The sequence below is a fragment of the Haliotis cracherodii genome, unplaced genomic scaffold (assembly GCF_022045235.1).
Source record: "Haliotis cracherodii isolate W230 unplaced genomic scaffold, xgHalCrac1.p SCAF_5, whole genome shotgun sequence".
NCBI lineage: Eukaryota > Metazoa > Mollusca > Gastropoda > Lepetellida > Haliotidae > Haliotis > Haliotis cracherodii.
Window position 1 is genome coordinate 37,103,930 of NW_027266308.1, and position 20,354 is coordinate 37,124,283.

A 20,354-nucleotide genomic window follows, 5' to 3' on the forward strand; every position below is an offset into this window, starting at 1 on the left:
AATGTTTCGCACAATACACAACTGCTGCATGGTAGGGCTTTTAGACACCTTAACCTTGACAATCAATAAATGTGATTTTTGTCGGTGCAAATTTACAATATTTGGTAGGGGTCATATGCTTGCAATTCATTTCTTTTCCCAGACTTCATTTATGTTTACGCAAAATTAACCATTTCTTTCAACTTTTAATTACACAACAAAAACAAACTGTATACTTTCTTTTGCCCCTCAGTTTATAACGTATGTATGGAGAGGGTAAGAGGGGAAGTATTGGATATATTTATTTTCAATTACGATTGTATTATAAAGTAAAAGCCGAAAATAAACATTTGTTTCAAAGTGTTCACGGTACACACACCGTTAAGTTAAATGATACCGTATTCCACCCCTCAAACAAGAAGGGAGCCCGAGCAGGTTAAGTGAAATAGGGTTTAATGTCGCGTTCAACATAAGTGACATATATAGCGCCGTGTTTGCATGCATGGGCGCGTGCGCGTGCGTGCGTGCGTGCGTGCGTGTGTATGCTTGTTTGTGTGTTGTTTAACGCCACACTCAGCAATATTCCAGCTATATGACGGCGGCCTGTAAATAATCGAGTCTGAACCAGACAATCCAGTGATTGACATCGTGAGCATCGATCTACGCAATTTGGATGCGATGACATGCATCAACCTAGTCAGCGAGCCTGACCACCTGATCCCGTTAGTCGCCTCTTACGACAAGCCCAGTCGCCTTTTACGGCAAGCATGGGTTGCGGAAGACCCCGTATCTTCACGGGTAGTGTGTGCTTGTACTAGTCCGGACTAATGCTGGTTTTATAGTGCAGTGAAGTATGGATAGCCCACTCAGACACAGTATACCGACTTCGATCCGACCAGTTCTTTTATCCCAATAATGCCAGACAGGGTAACAATAAGTACCATCTTTTAACGATTTAAGGTATAACGCAGCCAGGGAAGCGAACCATCGACCTTCCGCTCCTGGGGCAGACGCTCTATCCGCTACGCCGCGGCGGCAAGTCCCAGGCAAGTGTACTTGAAGTCGATCAAGTACCACATTTTAAGTAAATTCAAATTTGACGATCTTCATGTGTATCCTTATTACACACAATGTCTCTGTTTGACGCTTGTCATATATTAGCTGTCTGAAACGAGACCAAGGGTAGAGCCCCCCACCCCCCATACACACTTTGTCTTTTTATGAACTGTCATTACATATTAACATCTTAAAGTCTTACAGGGTATGTGCCTTGATCTCCTATTGACCTCAACACACCTAAGTCAACCCAACAATTATTGTAAGCAGAGCTCATAACATTTAGCAAGTCATCCACCCTCGTTGTGTACGGATGGATGTCAAAGTTCGTAACATCCTGAATTACACACTGGTCTTGAAATAAAGGTCAATGTGTAATTCAGGATGTTTAGACCTTTGACGTCCATTCTGTCCCGCTGTCGCACGAGACTGGACGAGTTCATTGTAACACTTAGGGAAGTCAATATACTACTATCATAGACACACCAAAATGAACAAAGAATTTGTGTCAGTTACTATGAAACATGGTCGGCTATGAGTGATAGAATTTAAACAATGGTACTTATAGATTATATGGACCTTTTGCGAAATCGGGATCTTGAACGACCCATGACCCATCACCCCTCCCTACTTGTGGTAGATGCACCGATTGGTATGACACTCGTGAGCGCTCGTGCGCGTGGCTGAATTGAACTGGCAGGTGGACAAGACAGACAGCTTGTGTGATTTATTCCGTTTTATTCATCCAACATGATTCGAATTTTCGTGTTGAGTGTAGCTGTGTATGTGGCTATTGCAGCTGAAGTAAAAGACTTCAAGGATTGTGGTGAGACTGTTTGTATACAAGCTATATAGGACTTAGAACGCGATTTGATCGTTGGTAACTCATATCTCCATCTAACACGTTACGAGCGGAGATGTAAAATATGTAATTTCTCTATAATAATTGAATCGTGTTATTTCAGACTATAACAGAATGGAGTTTAGCTATAAAATACTTAGATAAGGATGTATTGGAAATAAACATTTCAATCATAGTATATGTTTATTGATAACAAACTCGTTTGGTTAAAACTTCGTCCCAGAACACCTGCCTCGATTTTGAAAAAAACCATAACCCCTGACTAGAAGCGTCATAAATCATTTTTACTTAAGGTTAGGGATCAGCTGCCCGAATCCAGGTAGCATTTGAAGCATGACTTACCTGAGAAAATGTTTCACTAGTTTGTGTATCAATGTTTAGTAATAGAGAAATATCTCGTTGATTGGGCGTGTATGAGCGTGACGTCATCATATTATGGTACACTCGCGTGATGACCGTATTCCCTCCGTCCGACGTTCTCCACCAGCTGTTCTGTATGAGAGGCCATAGTATCGTTGTTCAGTAGTAATGGCGGTACCTGAATATATATTACTTACCGTCTGATAGGGATCCCCCCCCCCCCCCCCCCCCCCCCCCAACACACACACACACGCGCGCGCGCAACACACCCATTAAAGTTACAAATGGCCTAAGTGGACCTCCCTTTTTTAGATCCTGGAACCGCCCCTGACAATGGAACACGAAACACTTGTATACCGTGATGTGGATTAAAATATCATTTAGTGTGAATTGTTTAACATCGTTATTAAACCTGTGTTCATATCATTTACGTCGCTATATGGCTGAAATAATGCCGATGCGACGTTAAATTTTAACTCTCTCACTCATATCATTTACCATACTCTGGGTGTTTATGTCTTCATGGTTGAATGTTGTGTTTATCGTCGGGTGTGTATGTTGCATGCTACTTGATGTTAGATGATGATGTACTTTATGATAAAACTCCCAGACCATCTGTCGCGTGAAGTGTGCTCCCCGGGAAGCTGACTGTGTGCACTGATTCATTAATAACATTTTGCCGCCATGAACACGCCTCAGGGCATGTATACTGCTCCAAATAAGCATAATGTGTGTGTCTGGTTTTTAAATTATTTTTTTGTTATTTATGTATTTTGTTACTTATTAATTTATCTTGTTATAAAAGTTTTGTTTAAATTTGGTATAATAAATTATCATATTATTATTTCTTTGTTTATTTATTTATTTTATTATCATATTAATCATCATCGCATATTTATCTCGAGGCCAGTGGGCTGTTTCTAATACGGAAAGTCGTTCATGAGGATGATTGTACTATTCGTCAGTTTACATATTCTTGTATTTTCTGTATGTTGCAGGTTCTGTAAGCGGCAAGATCGACACCCTTGACATCAGGCCATGTCCCTCCTTCCCTTGCCAGTTCCCCAAGGGCAAGAACGTCACCGTCTCCATCACCATGACAGCGAGTACTGTGACATTTAATGGATCTGAACGAACCACCCAACTCCCGTCCTTTCATATACACCATTAGTCTGACTGCCAGACCCTAGAGAATAAATTAAAAAAGGAGTCCAACTCAAGTCTAGAATGATTTAGCAAGTCTACATTGCCTCGGCTCTCGGCTGAGTCCGAAATTAAGGCTTGTTCTGGGCTCCATTTGGATATTATTATTTTTATATTTTGTAGATATATATTTTTAAATAAGACAACCTATTTTTGGGACGAGGTGTCGGTCTGATACAGCATATATGTATATGCAAGATGCAAATCACTGGATTGTCGGGTCTAGACTCGATTATTTACAGACCGCCGTCATATAGCATTATTATTAAGTAACAAACAAACACACGACATTGGTAAATTCTCCATAATTTACTTGGCAGAGTTGCGCCCTTTGGCGTGCCATGACCCGTTGATCATGAAGATCCGGGGTAGAATAGGTCTTCAGCAACCCATGCTTGCCGTAAAAGGCGACCATGCTTTTCGTAAGAGGCGACTAACGGGATCGGGTGGTCAGGCTCGCTGACTTGGCTGATGCATGTCATCGTGTCCCTTTGCGTAGATCGATGCTCATGACATCGATCACTAGATTGTCTGGTTCAGACTCGATTATTTGCAGACCGCGGTCATATAGCTGGACTGTGCGGCGTTAATAAAAAACAAACACAGCTTAATCTTCACCATTGTTTTTGCCTTTTACGCCCAATGGAATCTATTTCGGCAGTTAGTTGAGACTGATTGTTCTCTGTATTATAATGTCATACCAGGCCCGTTAAGCTGAGTCGTTAATGAACTCAGTGCGTTAAAAGCCATTCAAACTCAATTGAGGCATAAGATATACAATAGCGTGTAGAATGATATTTTTGGAAAATCTGCTGTTACCTTTTTTGAAATATGAAATAACGCAAGTATACCTCTTTCCAAAACACGATTAATTAAAATATAATGTCAATAATAATCTTTTCTTTAGCTTTGAGTTTCTAAAACGGCTACATGTGTACAACATTCCAGTCTTATAGGAACTGTCTCTTGTGTGCACAGATGCCAAGTTGACGGAGGCTAAGACCGTTGTCCATGGCATTATCGACGGCATCAACACGCCCTTCCCCATCAACCAGCCGGACGCCTGCCAAGACATGACCTGCCCCGTTGACAGCGGATCGGAAGTCACCTACACAAATTCCATATTCGTTCGGGAGGTCTTTCCTAAGGTAATGTCTTCGGCAAAACAGCCCTGTGGGGAATTCGGGTCGGAACATGTCCCAAGTATGTTATGCCTGTCGTTCATGGGGGGTCAGGTGGTGAGGTGACTTGACTGGTTATGCCATGTTCCCCGACAACGTGGGACGTTGCTTATGCGAAGAGATTAGTTTCACCATGGACACTTAATACGATTATATTTAGGGTCCATGGTTTCACCTTACCTGTCCTGGTCATTCTCTGACCGGGGGCACGGGTGGCCCAGTCGTCTCAGGCGCTGCGTCCCTTGGACACGCCAGAAACCTATGATTGTTGGTTCGAATCCCGGTTCGCCCTGATTATGTTTCTAGGTTTGTCAGCACCATACCCGTGCTCGTGTGTTTCACCGAAGTGGTAAAGGTCTGAGACATGCGTCACTTCGGCTTTCTCCCACATTTAGCTGACACGCCGTGATATGACTGGAATAATGTAAAAAGCGGCGTTAAACCCAACTCACTCACTCACTCACTCACTGCTGTGATAATTACAGCTGAAATAGTTTTGGCCTGAAACTACCAAAACATTCACGTGGAATCTATAATTTAAACACTGAAACGCACACTTAGACCTGCTATACAGAAACAGACACGTTGAAATGGAATGACCCTATCTCACATGATACATTTCACTGAAATCGGTGTGACCTTGTTATTCATTATTGGGGTGGGGTTGTGTTGTGCACTTGCTGTAGGTTGCCACTGTGATGAGGATCGAGTGGTCAAAATGGCTGCCGGGTATGAATTTGCGAAATGTGACACTCGAAATTGGGCCATCCTTGCCTGAATTGAGCCTTCCGCGTGTAAACCATGTGCGGTGCTTATTATTTCTGACCCCCCGTCGTGATATGGAAGCGGTCTAAACATAACTCACTCATTGTGACAAAGACAACTGTGTACAGCTTCCAGTTGGGTGAACTGATGGTAAAGACCCCAAAATTCTCTGTTGAAACGTTGCTGTACCACGTTAAAACCTTTTCACTCACTGACCTCTCCTCAGTAAAAGGGGCGGTCTGGTAGCCTTGTGGTTAAAGCGTTTCTCGTCACGCCGAATGCCCAGGTTCGATTCCTAACCTGGGCACGATGTGTGAAGCCCATTTCTGTTGCCACCACCGTGATTTTGCTGGAATATTGCTAAGAGTGGCGTAAACCACACTCACTTACTCCCGTGACCCGTGGTGACCCGTGGTGATCCGTGGTGATCCGTGAAGATCCGGGGTAGAATAGGTCTTCAGCAACACATGCTTGCCGTTAAAAGCGACTCTGCTTGTCGTAAGAGGCGACTTACGGGATCGGGTGGTCAGGCTCGCTGACTTGGTTGATGCATGTCCTCGTATACCAGTTGCGTGCATCGATGCTCATGGTGTCAATCACTGGATTGTCTGGTCCAGACAGCCCTGCCGTCATACAGCTGAAATATTGCTGCATGCAGCGTTAAACAAACAAAACTCCGCAGTGGAAACATTCACACGACATCAAGTATCATAAATCTACACTACCCATGTGTTGTTGTGAAGGGTTGACATTCAGACTGCTTCCTATTCCAAGAATGTTGACAGAATGTAAAGTGATGTCATTAAGAATTTTGAAAATACAATGTAATCGTGACTCTGGAATGCCCTAATGCCATTTGTTGCAAAATTGTTTTTCTTTTAAATCAGCACTCTGACTGGATGCCACGTTTTTCAGATCCGCCTGGTGGTCAAGTGGGAGATTCAAGACCAATCCGGACAGGACTTCATCTGCTTCGAGGTTCCGGCGGAAATCACCGATTGAGCATGTGCAATATACGTCACGTTTTAGCATGTTGTATTTATATAGGAATTTGTGTCTGATTCCATTCTTGAAGAGATTGTTAAGTTTGGTTTGTTGTCGAAATACTAAACTGTTACCGCTGTCTTGTGTTTTGCGTTGATATTCGACCTAGTTAGAATATTGCCGTTTGATCGTTCGCTTGTAGCGTCGAGGGTTCGATTCCGAAGTATGTACCTGGTGTTCATCGCCTGGACATTGCTGTGGTATTGCGACGAGCAAATAATCAATTTGTGGTGACCTTGTAAGTGATGTGTACATGTACAAGACTCCGCAACCCATGCTTGCCGTCATATAGCATTATTATTAAGTAACAAACGAACACATGACATTGGTAAATTCTCCATAATTTACTTGGCAGAGTTTCGCCCTTTGGCGTACCATGACCCGTTGATCATGAAGATCCGGGGTAGAATAGGTCTTCAGCAACCCATGCTTGCCGCAAAAGGCGACTATGCTTGTCGTAAGAGGCGACTAACGGAATCGGGTGGTCAGGCTCGCTGACTTGGCTGATGTATGTCATCGTATCCAAATTGCGTGGATCGATGCTCGTGATGTCAATCAATGGATTGCCTGGTCCAGTCTCGATTATTTACAGACCACTGTCATATAGCTTGAATATTGCTGAGTGCGGCGTTGAACAACAAAGAAACAAACTTGTACAAGATGATGATGTGAACAGTACGTTTTGACAGTGTTGTCTTCACAGTATGATTTACGATGGAAGACAACGCTGACACCACGCAAAAACCAAACCGGTGAAGTTTAACTCACCTATAATGACATAGGGACCACCCCCTTGGTCAAGTGGATAGAGCGTCTACCCCAAGATCGGAAGGTCGGCGTTTCGACCCCGGCCATGTCATACCCTGACTCAAAAACGATGACAAGCCAGGATAAATGCAAGGGCACTGTTTGTTTGAGTGAGTGAGTATGGTTTTACGCCGCTTTTAGCAATATTCCAGCAATATCACGGCGGGGGACACCAGAAATGGGCTTCACACATTGTACCCATGTCGGGAATCGAACCCGGGTCTTCGGCGTGACGAGCGAACGCTTTAACCACTAGGCTACCCGACCGCCCCCTGTTTGTTTGAGCGACATTGCCATGATCATATATATATCTTCTAAAAGCAAGCGTCAGTAATGATTCATATCATAAGTATGTGATTATTAATTACTATGCATTAGTGATGATACCAGGTGTGCGTATCCTGTCTCAAGAAACACATGCAAAGGCAAGGTAATTCTTCACCTGAACAAACAGGGGAACATGTGGTACAAGTCAAAACAGGGAACAGTATCGGACATAATTTTGATCACCTGATGCGTCAAGTTTGAAAATATCCTTCGCATGACTGCAACAAAACGTTTTCAAACTGTAACACTGTTCAAACATCTTTTGAGCAAGAGTCGTGTAATGCTCATTGAAGTGTATGCAGAAAGGGCGTGCTCGATTGTACTTCAAAAGTTGTGAGTGAGTGAGTTGGGTTTAACGCATCTTATAACAGTATTCCAGTTATATCGCGGCGTGTCAGCTAATTGTGGGAGGAAAGCCCGGAGTGATGAAGGTCTCAGACGTTAACCACTTCGGTGAAACCCACGAGCACGGGTATGGTGCTGACAAACCTAGAAACATAATCAGGGCGAACCGGGATTCGAACCTACAATCATAGGTTTCTGGCGTGCCCAAGGGACGCAACTCTGCACAGCGAATCGCGGCGCCTTAGACGACTGGACGACCCATGCCCCCTCAAAAGTTGTGAAATGTAGACACCAAAGGCAGGAGCTGCTGGAATATTGATTGACATGAAGGGAAAGTTGAAGTCATCCCATCTTGTGCCGTCTTGTGGTAACCTGTCTTCATGCAATGATCTAAATATGTAACAGACGAGGCGGTCTCCCTGGTCTCTTATTTCTAGTTCTGATGAATGAATTAGTGGAAGGGAATCCGCTTTTGGACAATTATTGAATAATATAAACTCATCTTTACCTGAAGCTTAAGTTCCCATGTTTTGATTTTGCCAGAACGGGCAGAAATGCTGGTTCATACGCATAAAGACATAGATCAGCATGCAGCATATTTGTTCCTCTGGGAGGCCAACTTTTGCCTAAACGACCTGTCTCCCAATTTCAGAGAGAAGTCCAGAATCTCATATATTGTGTTCTCAGTAAACTTGGGTGGTAATTGCTTTTATTTTTGATTGTCCTGATTACCCTGAACCCTTGAAGATAGAGATGTGACATAACCTATTGGCAACACTTTTAACGACAAATGTCCCATGGATGAAGGAATCAAGTCTTTCCTAAGTTTGTCGCGTGGAATTGTGATTTATAAAGCGGCCAAATCAACTTTTGACATGACTGAACTTCGTTCTTTTCTGAGATTTCAATAACTCAAGAAATATATTTGATCCACCTGATCTTAAAATCCACTTGCCTCAAATAATTTCTGGGAAAATAAAGATAGTCCTTTCTAATTTGTTGTATCTTCACGAAGCAAGGGAGTAAACTGACTCTAAATGTCCAGTTTCCACCTTTGCCGAACTGGACTGGAATTTCCAGGCTCGATCGAAGCGCACTCAGTGGCTATTACGAGTTACGTCCCTTCTATGCCTCCTATTGACCAATCAGATTCCACCTCGCGATCTGATCGATGGTCAAGACCTATATTGTTATAAAACGGGTCTTACCTCGCGACGTACATCAAAACACCTGCGCACCTTGATTAAAAACATGAAAAGATTTGCAAAATATCTGTCGACGCACAGTTGACGATACACATCCTTTGCAAATCCTGCAGTCAACCGACATCTGCACGTTGAAATCCATGTTTACGAACCGGATGTCGATTTCCTTACGCGATTTTGATTCGACTATGCATTGCCAAAATATAACTCCATAACTATAGCCTAGTTCGGCAAGGGTGGATACAGGGCATTTATACAGTCCGTTAACTCCCTTGGCTCGGGAAGATGTGTTTATGTTAATCCTTGCGACAGGGATGTGGTGGTACAATTGCTGGACCAAGCAATATATATCTCTTTATTAGAATGTTATGAAACTTTAGAGTCCATTTCAAAAGAGGAATGGACATGTTTTTCCACCAAAAAAACATGTGCAGCAACACCGGACTTCTTACCTCAAACGTACCAAAACAGAAGCGTGAGAACTGCGGGATCGATGCAAGTGCTTGTATTGCACGTGAGACGCTATGAATAGGGCCATAAAATTGGGAGTCTGTGAACAAACTGAAGCACGGTGGAACAACATCGTCGTTGGACGTCTGGAAGCAGGAGAGTTGTAGCTATGGTATTCTATGTGTCCGGACGGCCTATACGTGGTCTGGTGGTAGAGCGTCCGGCCTGAGAGCGGAAGGTCCAGGGTTCGATCCACACTTAAAAATCGTTAAAAGATGGTTCTTCTTGTTGCTCTGTGTGGCGTTCAGCATTAAGTAGCTAAAACATGGACTGTTCGGCTCGGAGTCAGTACACCATGTCTGAGTGGGGTATTCATGTTAAACTGTGGCATGGTATCTGTCACGTATTGAATCAACCACAAACGCGAATTAAGTTTTGATAAAGATTTATTCCCTCCCTTAAGTTAACTTTAAACCCCAATAACAATACTAAATGCATACTAATTCCAAATTAACTAACACAACTAACTAAACTAGCTTAACTTATCCTATCCTACTTCTATTACGAATGTCCCCCTGCCAACAATACTAATATCTACTACTAATACTAATATCTTACTACAAACAATACAAATATCTACTACTAATACTAATATCTTACTACAAACAATACTAATATCTACTACTAATACTAATATCTTACTACAAACAATACTAATATCTACTACTAATACTAATATCTTACTACAAACAATACTAATATCTACTACTAATACTAATATCTTACTACAAACAATACAAATATCTACTACTAATACTAATATCTTACTACAAACAATACAAATATCTACTACTAATACTAATATCTTACTACAAACAATACAAATATCTACTACTAATACTAATATCTTACTACAAACATTACTAATATCTACTACTAATACTAATATCTTACTACAAACAATACTAATATCTATTACTAATACTAATATCTTACTACAAACAATACAAATATCTACTACTAATACTAATATCTTACTACAAACAATACAAATATCTACTACTAATACTAATATCTTACTACAAACAATACAAATATCTACTACTAATACTAATATCTTACTACCAACAATACTAATATCTACTACTAATACTAATATCTACTACTAATACTAATATCTTACTACAAACAATACTAATATCTACTACTAATACTAATATCTTACTACAAACAATACTAATATCTACTACTAATACTAATATCTACTACTAATACTAATATCTTACTACAAACAATACTAATATCTACTACTAATACTAATATCTTACTACAAACAATACTAATATCTACTACTAATACTAATATCTTACTACAAACAATACTAATATCTACTACTAATACTAATATCTTACTACAAACAATACAAATATCTACTACTAATACTAATATCTTACTACAAACAATACAAATATCTACTACTAATACTAATATCTTACTACAAACAATACAAATATCTACTACTAATACTAATATCTTACTACAAACAATACTAATATCTACTACTAATACTAATATCTACCACTAATACTAATATCTTACTACAAACAATACTAATATCTACTACTAATACTAATATCTTACTACAAACAATACTAATATCTACTACTAATACTAATATCTTACTACAAACAATACTAATATCTACTACTAATACTAATATCTTACTACAAACAATACAAATATCTACTACTAATACTAATATCTTACTACAAACAATACAAATATCTACTACTAATACTAATATCTTACTACAAACAATACAAATATCTACTACTAATACTAATATCTTACTACAAACAATACAAATATCTACTACTAATACTAATATCTTACTACAAACAATACAAATATCTACTACTAACAATACAACTATCACGAAATATCTACTTCTAACAATACAACTATCATGATACTACTATACTAATACTAATAATCTCATCTAACAATACTAACACAACACTAATACAAATGTTCTAATAATAACACAACTATTACACATTGATAACATCATGGATGTACATATATACAAAAAAACAAAACAACCAAAGCCACTCCACTGTCACTTTCCCATCAGCTATATACATAAACTCAAGAATTTCTGATCTCAATGTACACAAGAGGATACTTCCTCACAATAGAGAATGGCGATCCTCACACCCAGGCGATGTTTTCCCCACGGGTCGAGGGTGCCTGGGTTGCTTTGATGCCACGGCTGTGTTCATCCTATGATATGCATTGCAACGGAGATACCCAGTGGGCTAGCACTATAAAATCGTCGTTAGTCCGGACTAGTACGAGCAGCCACACTCACACACACACTTGCATGCACGTCACTATATAAGTGCAATAATCTTGGAGGTCACGTTAAACCCCATTTCACCTCACCTCGATGTGTCCCAGAGCACCATCTCCAGACCTTCGTATCGTTATAAACAGCATGATATGAAATAGGACCCTGTGATACAAGTGAGTGGGTGAGTTGGTTTTACACCGCTTTTAGCAATATTCCAGCAATATCACGGCGGGGGACACCAGAAATGGGCTTCACACATTGTACCCATGTCGGGATTCGAACCCGGGTCTTCGGCGTGACGAGCGAACGCTTTAACCACTAGGCTACCCGACCGCCCCTCTTGTGATACAACGGCAGCGCAGGACTGCTTCATGCGACTACGTCATGACAAAGGTGTACAACATCATCATCTGCAGCAATTCCAGGACTGCGGAAGATGTCTGACCAGACTGTACGGTACTGCATTAACCAGGCGGGTCCCAGACGGCCTGTCAGACAACGTTGGACAGAGTATATTTAGTTTGTTTGTTTGTTGTTTAACGTCACGCTCAGCAATATTCCAGCTGTATGACGGCGCCCTATATATAAAATGCAGTTGAGACCAGACAATCCAGTGATTGGCATCATGAGCCACGATCCATGCCGTCGGTGTTCTATGGCACACTATCAACCAAGACTCCGAGCTTAACCTCCCGATCCATGAAGTCGCTTCTAACGACCATCATACGTTGCCGGAGAACGATCCTTGTCCCAACGGGCGCATGAGTAAGTAATAATAATTACACGATTCAGAATGATTTTTTTTAGCTTGAGTCACATATGTGTGTGCCTCACTGATGCCTCTAAAATTTGATCACAAAATGCGGATCCGATTTTTAAACATGTCCGCCTGGGCAGCCATGTTGGAATCAAGCCTGTCTAGTTGTACTGCATATTCGACATCTCAGACACTTCCGGCTCTTTTAACTTTGTGATCTCAGCAATGTTGTATCCAAAAGATGCTCACAGAACATTGATCGATCTGAATTCTCTCATTGGAAATGTGATATTCACCCAGTGTGTCATTTGTTTCACTGTGCAATTTAATGAATATTATGTGGTGATGTTTGTTTAGCAGAGACAGATATCTGCATATCCTTAATCCAGTGGTCTAAGGCGCTGCGATTCGCTGTGCAGAGTTGCGTCCCTTATTCGTAGTTCTCGGTATGCAGATCGTGGGTTCCAATCCCATCCACATTCACTTCGACATTGATTCGTGGTGTGATCCCTGATCGTGGGTTTTAATTGGTAGCGGACATTAAATTGAAATTTGAATGGCGCCAGAAACTTTACATTGTAATTTTAAAAGACACACAATACTATATCTACCTAGCACAGTACCTGTCTTCTTTAAACAGCTTAAGAGCGGTCGGGTAGCCTAGTGGTTAAAGCGTTCGCTTGTCACGCCTAACACCCGGGTTCGATTCCTGACATGGGTACAATGTGTGAAGCCTATTTCTGGTGTCCCCCGCCGTGATATTGCTGGAATATTGCTAAAAGCGGCGTAAAACCATACTCACTCACGCACACTCCTTAAACAGCTTAACTCTTCTAGACTCGAATGTTTTGTCAAATCAAAATATTAATGGGGTATTTGCTTTTAGCAGCGCTTTTTTATGATTATGGAAATAGTTTCCGCGCTTATGTTTTATTATTGTTTTTTTTCTAGTGGTCTCACCTTTGACTTAAGTTCCAATCCTACCTGTATTCACACGATTTCAAGTGAGTATTTTGACATAATCTGGTTGCAAAAATAGGGCATGGTCTACATATTCTAGTACACTGACTAGATAACGGATTATCACTCAACCACCGAGTTATGGGCTGATAAGGACTAAGTACGGGACAAAAGCGGACTTGACCTTACACACAGACGAATGACCCTTCCATTTACCAACCTGGAATTAACCTTCGCATCATACGAGAACAGACTCGTCCACTTTTATAGGGGGTTTGGGCATGACACACACGGCTTTCGGCTTTTGACCCAGTATCGTGGCCCCTATAACAAAGGCATATACAGGAATGATTCCAATACCTTCATAATTAAATTCAGTCTACCAACGTGTTGCATCTGTTGAATAATATTCTCCTACGAATGCTTATTACCCCAGAAATGTGGACCATGCCAAACGACTGCGTGTTCCGGCCGTTCCTTTTAATGTCGGACTGGCCGGTTGATGCAACATTGTAGTATTTGATCATTTTAAATTTGTAACAGCTAACCATGCTTCGCGCTTGTGTGTTATGCGTGATTGTCGCCGTGGCCCTTGCCGATCCGGTTCCTGACTTCAAAGATTGTGGTAAGCTTTGGCAATACCATACCTTGATTTCCATCAACTTGTGGATCTAATATGATACATTGGCTGTACTCAATATATCCATCCCAGCTGTGTGCTCATGTAAATCTGAAGCATTCAACGGCAATGGATAAATATTATAGGAGACTAAGCAAATTGGCGGTCAAACTAGTTTGATATCAGTGGTTAAAAAGCGCACTTATTTTGGCTACCCAATTCTATGATTTATGAAATGGTTTATCAAGCTATGAATAGTCAATGCCTTTCGGGATTTTTTTTCCATCCGGGATTCGAACTCACACTCTCAGAATAAGGCACCTAGTAATCACCAGCACGCAAAGTCAGCAACCTAACCCGCTCAGCCCCATTGCAGCTGGTAGTCTAGATCACGTACTTTGTGTACCCCTCTGTGTGAACTGACATAGCCGAAGCTATGAATAGACGATGCCTCACCCGGATGGGACTCCACCCAATACTAGAATTTGTACCTAACTAAGAAAGTGAAGTCCCAAATACAACATATGGTATATCAATCTAGCTGAGACAAAGCCTAACTTTCACATATCACGGCTCACAGCCCCCTTACAACACAGCTGACCACATGCTTATTTAGATAAATTGTCGGTCTTCCTCATGAAGCTCCGGGGTAAAGGGTCTTGCCGTAAAAGGTGACTATGCCTGTCGTAAGAGGCGACAACGCGATCGGGTAGTCAGGCTCGCTGACTTGGTTGATGCATGTCATCGATCCCAATTGCGTGGATCGATGCTCATGATATTAATCACTGGATTGTCTGGTCCAGACTCGATTATTTACAGACCGCTGTCACATAGTTGGAATATTGCTGAGTGTGGCGTTAAACAACAAACCAACCAATCATTCAAACCGTTCCTGTTTCGATTGGGCCTTTATGATTCAGTGTATGTTGCAGGTTCTGTCAGCGGAAAGATCAACACCCTTGACATCACGCCATGTCCCTCCTTCCCTTGCCAGTTCCCCAAGGGCAAGAACGTCACCGTCTCCATCACCATGACAGCGAGTACGTTGACAAGCTGACTCCTTCCCAGAGGGTCATTGTAGCTCATTCAGTTATCCGAGACGCCACATTTTGCTTTGCAGAGTTGTGTCCCTTAGACTCGCCCAAATACCTATGATCGTGGGGTCTGATTATGTATCTTGTGTTTGTCAGCACATATATTTGCACGTGGTTTTCACCAAAAGGATAAACGCCAAAGGCTTGCTTTCCTCCCACATCAAGCTGACACGCCGTGGAATAACTGGAATACTGTTCAAGGCGGCTTTAAACCCAATTCTCGCAATTAGACCCTGAAGTGAGTGAGTGAGTTGGGTATAACACCGCGTTTAACATAATTCAAATTATATCACGGCGTGTCAGCTTAATGTGGGAGGAAAGCCCGATATAATGCAGGTCTCAGACGTTTACCACTTAGGTGAAACCCACAGGTATGGTGCTGACAAACGAAGAAACATAATCGGGGCGGACCGGTATTCGAACCAACAATAATAGGTTTCTGGCGTGCCCAAGAGACGCAACTCTGCAGAGCGAATCGCGGCGCCTTAGATGACTGGGCCACCCGTGCCCCTGTTAACAAACAAACGGTTACATGGTATTTTATGTAATACAAAGGGGCCCTAAGTATCTCTTCAGTTTAAAAAAGCCCTGATGACATTCAAACTTGCTAACCTACATACGCGGATACTGCGGAGGGGGTGGGATGGGCACGTATCCTTCATGTTAACGAATATACGGGGGGGGGGGGGGGGGGTCCGATTTAGCATATAAATAATATATACGCTCTTAAATCTCCGGGCAGGTGTGTAGCGTTATAGTCGTTATATAAATGTAAGTCCTGCCGTGGCATTGCTGCAATGTTGCAGTCACCCACTCACTCAATACCTCAACTGCATTCGCCACCGTGGTCAAGTGGACACAGCGAGAGCGGTAGGTCCGTGGTTCGATCTCATATGGGTGCAATTATCTTGAACTTCCAATTTCACCTCACCTCTTTGCATTCAAAGCCTATCGATGACATCTATTATTCAGGTGCCCAGGTGACGACAGCCAAGACGGTAGTCCACGGCATCATTGCTGGCATCCTGACCCCCTTCCCCCTGGCCCAGCCGGACGCCTGTCAGGACATGACCTGCCCCGTCAACAGCGGCGTCGACGTGACCTACAGCAACAACATCTTGGTGCAGGAAATCTACCCTAAGGTACACGATCGTCAGGGCAGAAATAACACCCGTGTATGTTATGTTTCACGTTATACCTCCCGAGACTGGTAATGTAGCGAACAGGCTCTGCACATTTCGCACAATGGCTTTTTTATGATGAAGCTCTTCATTTAAATCACGAATGAACATAATTTTCAATATCTTGAAGTGTCACATGTGCTTGGTGTAAAAGATTAGATACACTGTGTTCTTCATGTTTGAATATCCGTCTTGAATTTTTATGATGTCATCGTACATGTGCCCGTTGTTGCAGATCCGCCTGGTGGTCAAGTGGGAGATCCAGGACCAATCTGGACAGGACTTCATCTGCTTCGAGGTTCCGGCGGAAATCACCGACTGAACGTGTGCAGTGTTCGGTACAGGAAATGCTTCAGGGTCGTAGAAACTGTTGTTTTCTCTGAATTTTGTTCAGAGTTGGTATCAATTGGTTCACTAACTGTGTGGGCTTCTGATACCAGTGGTTTCTGTATATTAAAACGTGTAGATGAGTGCGCCATTGTTGTTGTGGTATACATACTCACTCAAAGCTAGGATCTCTTTTCACAAACCGATTGTAGCGCTACGATCACCGTAGCCCCGTCTGTTTAAATGTCTACTCACGATAGTTGTAGCGCTACGATCATCGTAACACCGTCTGTTTAAATGTCTACATACGACAGTTGTAGCGCTAAGATCATCGCAACACCGTCTGTATAAATGTCGACTTACGACAGTTGTAGCACTACAATCATCATAACATCATCTGTTTAAATGTCGATTTACGACAGTTGTAGCGCTACGATCATCGTAGCCCCGTCTGTATAAATGTCGACGTACGACAGCTGTAGCTCTACGATCATCGCAACACCGTCTGTATAAATGTCGACGTACGACAGTTGTAGCGCTACGGTCATCGTAGCCCCGTCTGTTTGAATATCTGCTCACAATAGTTGTAGCACTACGATCACCGTATCTCCGTCTGTTTAAATGTCTACTTACGGCAGTTGTAGCGCTACGATCATCATAACAACGTCTGTATAAATGTCGACGTACGACAGTTGTAGCACTACGATCACCGTATCTCCGTCTGTTTAAATGTCTACTTACGACAGTTGTAGCGCTACGATCATCATAACAACGTCTGTATAAATGTCGACGTACGACAGTTGTAGCGCTACGATCATCGCAACACCGTCTGTTTAAATGTCTACTTACACAGTTGTAGAGCTAAGATGGGGACACAGGTGCGGTGTGCTCGTCAAGTCGAAGGATTCGATTCCAACATCGGTCACTGCAATAGTTGCAACCATTCACTGTATGCCATGGTATGAGTATCCAAAACATCGCGATGTGTATCGATACACATAGGTACACAGGTATAATCTTAAGGATGACGGTATGAAAATGGTATATCAAACACATTTCAGGACGGCTTAAACAAACGTCAACGGATATATATATATATATATATATATATATATATATATATATATATATATATATATATATATATATAAAATGAAAAATCACTCATGACCGTGTCTGTTGATGACCTAAACCAGTGCATATGGACGGCATATTTAAACGTTGTGAGGTGCCCATGCTAGGTGCAGCCGAGTTGTTGGACTAACATATAAGTACGTAGAAAGCAAATAAAATTAGGGGTAGGGTTATACGGCGAGAAGCCGGAGGTGAAAAGGAAATAAGTATAGCTGCTAGATTGGTTGGTTGGTTTGTTGTTTAACGCCACACAATATTCCAACTATATGACGGCGGTCTGTAAAAAATCGAGTCTGGACCAGACAATCCAGTGATTAATATCATGAGTATCGATCCACGCAATTGGGATCGATGACATGCATCAACCAAGTCAGCGAGCCTGACTACTCGATCCCGTTTGTCGCCTTTTACGACAAGCATAGTCACCTTTTACGGCAAGCATGGGTTGCTGAAAACCTATTCTACCCCGGAATCTTCATGGGTCCTTTATATAGCTGCTAGAGCTGAGAATATGATGACTGCAGCTCATCGATCTGAGAAGAGGGTATGTTTAACTGCTAGAGCTGAGAGGGGGTATCTATAGCTTCTAGAGTTCATAAGAGGAGAAATATAGCTCCAAGACCTGAAAAGGAAATAAGTATAGTTGCTAGAGCTGAGAATATCATGACTACAGCTCATCAAGCTGAGAAGGGGATAAGTATAACTGCTACAGCTGAGAAGGGGGTATCTTCAGCTTCTAGAGTTCAGAAGAGGAGAAATATAGCTCCTATAGTTGAAAAGGAAATAAGTATTGCTGCTAGAGCTGAGAGATGAGTAGAGCTGAGAGATGGGTATAGGTGCTAGAGTTGAGAGATGGGTATAGCTGCTAGAGCTGAGAGATGGGTATAGCTGCTAGAGCTGAGAGATGGGTATAGGTGCTAGAGCTGATGGATGGGTAGAGCTGCTAGAGCTGAGGGATGGGTATAGGTGCTAGAGCTGATGGATGGGCATAGCTGCTAGAGCTGAGAGATGGGTATAGGTGCTAGAGCTGAGAGATGAGTAGAGCTGCTAGAGCTGATAGATGGGTATAGGTGCTAGAGTTGAGAGATGGGTAGAGCTGCTAGAGCTGAGAGATGGGTATAGGTGCTAGAGCTGATGGATGGGCATAGCTGCTAGAGCTGAGAGATGGGTATAGGTGCTAGAGCTGAGAGATGAGTAGAGCTGCTAGAGCTGATAGATGGGTATAGGTGCTAGAGTTGAGAGATGGGTAGAGCTGCTAGAGCTGAGGGATTGGTAGAGCTGAGAGATGGGTATAGGTGCTAGAGCTAAGAGATGAGTAGAGCTGAGAGATGGGTATAGGTGCTAGAGTTGAGAGATGAGTATAGCTGCTAGAGCTGAGGGATGGGTAGAGCTGCTAGAGCTGAGAGATGGGTAGAGCTGCTAGAGCTGAGAGATGGGTATAGCTGCTAGAGCTGAGAGATGGGTATAGGTGCTAGAGTTGAGAGATGGGTAGAGCTGCTAGAGTTGAGAGATGGGTAGAGCTGCTAGAGCTGAGGGATTGGTAGAGCTGAGAGATGGGTATAGGTGCTAGAGCTAAGAGATGGGTAGAGCTGAGAGATGGGTATTGCTGCTAGAGCTGAGAGATGAGTAGAGCTGAGAGATGGGTATAGCTGCTAGAGCTGAGAGATGGGTAGAGCTGAGAGATGGGTATTGCTGCTAGAGCTGAGAGATGAGTAGAGCTGAGAGATGGGTATAGCTGCTAGAGCTGAGAGATGAGTAGAGCTGCTAGAGCTGAGGGATGGGTAGAGCTGCTAGAGCTGAGAGATGAGTATAGCTGCTAGAGCTGAGAGATGAGTATAGCTGCTAGAGCTGAGAGATGGGTATAGCTGCTAGAGCTGAGAGATGGGCATAGCTGCTAGAGCTGAGGGATGAGTAGAGCTGCTAGAGCTGAGAGATGAGTATAGCTGCTAGAGCTGAGAGATGGGTATAGGTGCTAGAGCTGAGAGATGGGTATAGCTGCTAGAGCTGAGAGATGGGTATAGCTGCTAGAGTTGAGAGATGGGTAGAGCTGCTAGAGCTGAGGGATTGGTAGAGCTGAGAGATGGGTATAGGTGCTAGAGCTAAGAGATGGGTAGAGCTGAGAGATGGGTATTGCTGCTAGAGCTGAGAGATGAGTAGAGCTGAGAGATGGGTATAGCTGCTAGAGCTGAAAGATGAGTATAGCTGCTAGAGCTGAGGGATGGGTAGAGCTGCTAGAGCTGAGAGATGAGTATAGCTGCTAGAGCTGAGAGATGAGTAGAGCTGCTAGAGCTGAGAGATGGGTAGAGCTGCTAGAGCTGAGAGATGGGTATAGCTGCTAGAGCTGA

General features: G+C 42.5%; 2 protein-coding genes across 2 annotated transcripts; both read left to right on the plus strand.

The window, feature by feature from the left end:
* Nucleotides 1-1,719: 1,719 nt before the first annotated feature.
* LOC139443930 (NPC intracellular cholesterol transporter 2-like) lies at nt 1,720-6,523 on the plus strand. The gene is made up of 4 exons (XM_071224818.1): nt 1,720-1,861; nt 3,256-3,363; nt 4,439-4,608; nt 6,322-6,523. Exons 1-4 carry the CDS (start codon nt 1,786-1,788, stop codon nt 6,406-6,408), a joined length of 441 nt encoding a protein of 146 aa, XP_071080919.1. The 5' UTR covers nt 1,720-1,785; the 3' UTR covers nt 6,409-6,523.
* A 7,585-nt stretch (nt 6,524-14,108) lies between these two features.
* Nucleotides 14,109-17,021, plus strand: LOC139443378 (NPC intracellular cholesterol transporter 2-like). The gene is made up of 4 exons (XM_071224368.1): nt 14,109-14,279; nt 15,206-15,313; nt 16,340-16,509; nt 16,784-17,021. The coding sequence occupies exons 1-4, from the start codon at nt 14,204-14,206 to the stop codon at nt 16,868-16,870; spliced, it is 441 nt and encodes a 146-aa protein (XP_071080469.1). The 5' UTR covers nt 14,109-14,203; the 3' UTR covers nt 16,871-17,021.
* Nucleotides 17,022-20,354: the final 3,333 nt, after the last annotated feature.